At 43.6% G+C, this 5,445-nt stretch overlaps 1 protein-coding gene across 2 annotated transcripts in view; it reads right to left on the reverse strand.

The window, feature by feature from the left end:
- The window catches only part of LOC108973702 (E3 ubiquitin-protein ligase highwire), a 148,698-nt gene that overhangs the window by 131,765 nt on the left and 11,488 nt on the right, over positions 1–5,445 (reverse strand). Inside the window, exons 14-20 of one of the 2 annotated variants that reach the window (XM_018941126.1) lie at positions 4,603–5,058; positions 4,203–4,535; positions 3,182–4,141; positions 2,497–3,098; positions 2,293–2,440; positions 2,123–2,225; positions 131–266 (exon numbers count right to left, since the gene is read on the reverse strand). In XM_018941126.1, coding sequence (XP_018796671.1) covers positions 131–266; positions 2,123–2,225; positions 2,293–2,440; positions 2,497–3,098; positions 3,182–4,141; positions 4,203–4,535; positions 4,603–5,058 — 2,738 coding nt within the window. The remainder of the gene's footprint in view (positions 1–130; positions 267–2,122; positions 2,226–2,292; positions 2,441–2,496; positions 3,099–3,181; positions 4,142–4,202; positions 4,536–4,602; positions 5,059–5,445) is intronic. The other variant, XM_018941127.1, reaches the window with a different exon arrangement.

Consider the following 5,445-nt stretch of genomic DNA (forward strand, 5'->3'; position numbering starts at 1 on the left):
GATCTTTAATGCATCTTTAAATTTAAGGTTAAAACGGAAATTAACTATTTACTCATTTGTCAATAAATTTTGTAGATTCTGGCAGGCAATCAGTTTTCTTTAATGATTTTTAAAATTTCTTTCCACTTACCCAATTGGCAGATAGGACTCTAGTGCTTGTTGTACCGTTAATACAGGTTCAGAAAGCGCGAATCCCTTTGAGAGGAGCGCATGATGGGCATTAATTGTGTCTTCAACGCCGCCAAGATCATCCATATCTTTATCATCTGAAAAAAATTTAGCAAAAATTAAATGCCTATATTTGTGACGTAAATTCAAATAAAATAAAATAAGGATACTAGCTAATGAATTCGTGATAGGAAATAAATGTATGCAACCAAAAAGAAATAAATCACTCAAGTTTTTCTATAATAAATATTTTGAAAAAAGCAGAGTCCCAGGTTTTTCGATTCTTATGGCGGCGCAAAAAAGTTTTAGAGTACTTGAGTGGCACGAAGCATTCAGTGAAGGTCTTGGAGTCATCAAAAATGGCATCTCAGTATCTCTTATGGTTCGACTCAACACGTTTTTGGTTAATGTTTTGAATATGAAGCACATCAATGCTAGAATCGCACATAAAGTCCGAAATCTCTCGTAAAAACGATGTCAAGTATAGGTCGCAAAAGAGATACTTGACTCATTATTGGTGACGAGACGTGGGTTTGTAAATAAGGGGTCAAAATGTTCAACAGCCCCCAGTAGACCAGTTTTGGTTCATGATACCATTTGGCGTTCAATTATTATTTCCGTGAGGAGTGGTCATCCTTTAGGATGTCTACGATTGACGCGAATTTTAACAGACTCTGTGACTTCACTTCTCCAGTGTATCATATCGTGGGGATCCAGATGGTTACAGCGTAGTCTTGCCAATGCGGGACAAGTGCACAGGAGATGGTCCATTGTTTCCCTGGTGCCTGCTCTTGACACTTCCTGCAGGCTTCTCGATCTATCAGCCTCATTCTGCGAGCGTGCGTTACCACCAGACAGTGACTACTTAGTATTCCGATCATGTTCCCACAGTCTCTTCTATCGAGTGCCAATAGAAATTTGGGGTACATCGATTTATTGTTTTGCACATTACTTTTGTAGTTTTGCAGGTAGTTCGTTCCATTCGGTTTTCATTTTCTTTACCATGCTTCTTTCAGATCTTCGCATAGACAAAGTATCGGTTTCTCAATGTACACCGGGTTCTCAATGTTCTCCGCAATCTCGTCCAGTATTTCATTACCTTCAACGCTTTTATGAGCTAGAAGTGAAGTTGCTTGTTTCTGGAAACACCTTCCACTGCTGTCCTGCTTCTCAAGACACTTCTGGTCGATATGTGATACGAGATTAGTGCCTAGTTGTTGCTTAGCGGCTGGATCCGTGGCTTTCGAAATAGCAAAGACTTCGGCTTGAAATATTCTGCAGGGTGTCCCGCAACTTAAAAGTTTGCCTTATGGATAACTCTAGACAGTATTTATTCTCGCACCACTCCATCGTACGAGCAATCCGAATACATTTTTAGAGTGTTGCACGCATACCCATATGATTTCTTTGGACTTTCTTTCCCAGTTGAAAAAGCGGAACATGTAGTCAGTGTTAGCCAAATCGCCATTGCCCATGGAGCTATGCCCGAAGATTCTATATGTGAATTCTTCTGCAGCCAGTCGTCGTCCCGCCAATATCTATAGGTGGAAGGTTTATTACCAGTTCAAGAGCCGTATTTGGAGTTTTCTTAAAGCACCCGTTCTGCGCAGTGCAGCGAGTCTTTGAACCCTTTCCATTGGCTTCCTGTAGGCGAATTTCTGTACGCCTGTCTACCATACTACTGTATTGTAAAGCAGTTGGTCTTACGATAGCTATGTAGCGCTAGTGCATGAGAGATGGAGAAGGCATATAAAGCATTGCTAGCCTTTCCCGCTCTTTCCTCCGTCATGTCACATTTATCGAAGGGATCCTCTGTAGAGGAATTTTGTGGTTTTTTGTGAACACAAGTAGATGCGTTTTCTCCGGCTTCAACCCCAGATCCGCTTGCGCCAATAAACAACTAACTAAATTTCTGCCTTAAAAATACATTTTAATAATTATGTTTATAAGTTACCTGTCAAATTGAGATCCTTCTTCATGAGATTTGCACTGCACATTCCACCTAAATAAGCCAATTCCTGCTCGAGACGTATCAAGCACGAATTTGTTGCACTCAGCTATAATGAAATTGGAATTGAACAAGCTGCTAAATTACCGTTTTCAACTGAGGTTTTAAAAACTTACAGTTGAAGGGTTATCATAGCCGACGACGAGGCATTTAAAGCCATAACGATTAATATGTGGATCTTGTGCGTACAGCGAAGATGTCTCCAAAGAAAACTCGACACAATTACCAGGCAAAATCATAACATTTTGCATCCAATTCGAGGAACTGTAATTAAACAATAATTTATTAAAGAAATCGTGTGTGTTACTATCGAAACTCACGTGTTGAATTTCTTCACTACAATCCAATCACGATCCACACTCGCACCACTCTCACGTTCATCCTTCCCAACGGCGCTCTTATAGCAACTGCTAATTAACGCATTGCCTGTGCAACCCTGCGCGCGTCGTACGTTATTATCCAGCATATCGAAGTAGTCCTCATTCGTGGGACAAGGCTCCGTAACTGTCGGACGCATTGGTATCGAGAGCAACAGATAATCCTCCAACTGCGCAGTACCACATTGTGGATCGAATTCAATGGTTAACCACTGCACGCATGGGGGGAATTCGACACGCTGACAACTAATGGTGGCGCTACGATATGGATGCTCGCTCTCCACGACACAATAATGATTGCTTGTAGTTATGGCTTCGCTGCCATTGCGGTCGCCCAACATTTGCGCCTCGCTTTCACTCTTTTTACGTGAACGAAATTCCCGATTGTCGACGGCCATGGCGTTGCGTAAGCTCTGCGCCGCAGCGGCGGGACTTATGGTCAACGCGCCAGCGTTAGCGCTTTGATCCTTTGTAGCATAGAGTTGATTGAGTGCGGCGATGTGCGGTAAAATCTCCTTAATCATGCCGAGTATTTGCACAGAGCTCTATTGTACAAAATAAATTCAATATAACCTCAAAATGCTATGGAACCAGAAAATTACGACATAAAGAATTTGACGATACTAACCTTTGGATCGCTACAAGCGAGATTGGCAACATGCGCATAAACCAGCGGCAGCAAGGTGTGGAACATATTCGAGGATGCCATATTGAAGACTTCCATAATCTGCACGACCGTCAACTGAGGCGCAGCCACATCTTCCGACTCCGAACGCAAAATGCCACCACCGCCAATCTGATTATTCTGCTGATGATGATGGTGGTGATGCTGCACATTAACAAACTCTTCGGCTACTTCATCCTCATCGTCCACACGCTCGTTGCCATTCAATTTGGCTATTTGGCCATTGCGGAAATTCAAATCCTGTACGCCGGTGCTCTCCTCTATCATCAAATCTTTGGGATGTATTTCGGTAGCGCCGATTTCGATTTCCATTTCGAATGGATTCGTGGAGCGTTTATCAAATTTCAATGTCTCAATAATGCCCTTCGAAAAAGATTCAATGCGCTTCGTTATGTCACGCGCCGTCGAGATATTCGCATCCACGGGTAACACGGATGTGCGCGAATTATTCGCCCAGTTGATGTCCATGTGCTCCTCAATCGGCGTAATATTATGTTCCGAGTCAATGGTTTGTGTATGGTTTGAGGAGTTGTCTGACGGTGAGAGTGAGGCGGCCAAAGCATTGCGCGCCAATATCAACAATTCGGTGCATTTCTTTGTGATATCGCTCGCAATTTGTAAAGCCGTATCGCGTGTTGTGACCTCATTGGCGGCTGGTGCACTACCGCTGCTGCCACCACCACCACCACTACCCCCTACCGACGTATCGCTCTTAAGTGGTGTGCTGTAGTAGAGTAAGCAAGGAATTTGGCCGCGTTGTGGTGTCGTGCCGTTGAAACTCAAATCGCAGGAATAAAAGTGAAATGTTGTGCCGCATGGACCGCGTATTGAAGGCATACCGGCATCACCAGAACAAGTGCGCGCACCTTGAGAACATATGCGCAGCGCATAGCGCGCGTTCTCCTGAAAACAAATACGAAGGCGTGATTAATATTTTTTTGTAATAAATAAAACAGTTAAGTACCTTAATATGCACTGGTCGCTCGAATTTGATTTCTGTCATGTCATTATGCACCACATCCTGATCGTACGATCCCGAAACCGATTCAAGCGTTTCCCACTTGTGTTGTGACTGCAAGTCGACTGTGTTGTCGTACAGCAGCTCCAGTTGGTAATCATAGGAGCCCGAGCCGGAGAAAACCATAGCGCCTGCAATGGCAATGCCTGGTCGGTCGACTGTAAAGCCAATAGCATCGGGTCCAAAATTTCCTGTATTCCAGGTGCGGCTCTGATCACAGCGCGCAAAACGTGAGCCGGTCGAGTGCAGGCTGCGTGGCGGCATGAACATCTTGTCGTACTTAAAAAATAATAATTTTTTAAAACATAAGAATTAACTCTTAACTCTTCAGCATCAATATACTCACATCGCTCAAGGCGGTCTGGTACACAATTTCGGCCAGTACACGCGCCAAAAGGTGACAGCAGTTATCAATTAAGCCTTGGTTGGTGTCCTTGCCCCCATATGCGCCTGCATAATTGAATTGCACACTACGATTGTATATATTCTCGATGCGCGCGCGTATCGGATTCGATATAATGTCCAGCAGTCGGACGAGCACATCTTTGAATGTCCATGAATTGCTGAGAAAATCGGCTTTCTCTTGTTGCGTGCGATAGATCATTTGTTCAACGAGTATGGGATACTGATGCGCCTCAGTGGACGACAGCATTGGCAGACCAGAATTGTCGCTGGGGCTAATAATCGATTGGCGCTCATTGCCCGGATTCAGTAGTGAGAATGTGGTGCGCAGCTTTACGGACGGTGAGCAAAGACCCGCAAGTATCGCACTGAGTAAGCGAGAGTGCAAGGTGCCTTGCTGCTGGTGTGGGAAATGTAAACAAAAAACAAGTAAGGAAGGGCTAAGTTCGGGTGTCACCGAACATTTTATACTCTCGCATGATAAAGTGATAATCGAGATTTCAGGCGTAGTTGTGAAGCGATTTCACCCATATTTGGTACATGTCATCAGGGTGTTAAGAAAATATTATATACCGAATTTCATGTAAATCGGTTGAGTACTTCCTGAGATATGGTTTTTGGTCCACCTATGGACCAATCGACGCCACGCCCATTTTCAATTTTTAAAGAAAGCCTGRGTGCAGCTTCTTTCTGACATTTCTTCCGTAAAATTTAGTGTTTCTGACGTTTTTTGTTAGTCGGTTAACGCACTTTTAGTGATTTTCAACATAACCTTTGTATGGGAGGT

The sequence above is a fragment of the Bactrocera latifrons genome, unplaced genomic scaffold (assembly GCF_001853355.1).
Source record: "Bactrocera latifrons isolate USDA-ARS-PBARC rearing strain unplaced genomic scaffold, ASM185335v1 scaffold_5, whole genome shotgun sequence".
NCBI lineage: Eukaryota > Metazoa > Arthropoda > Insecta > Diptera > Tephritidae > Bactrocera > Bactrocera latifrons.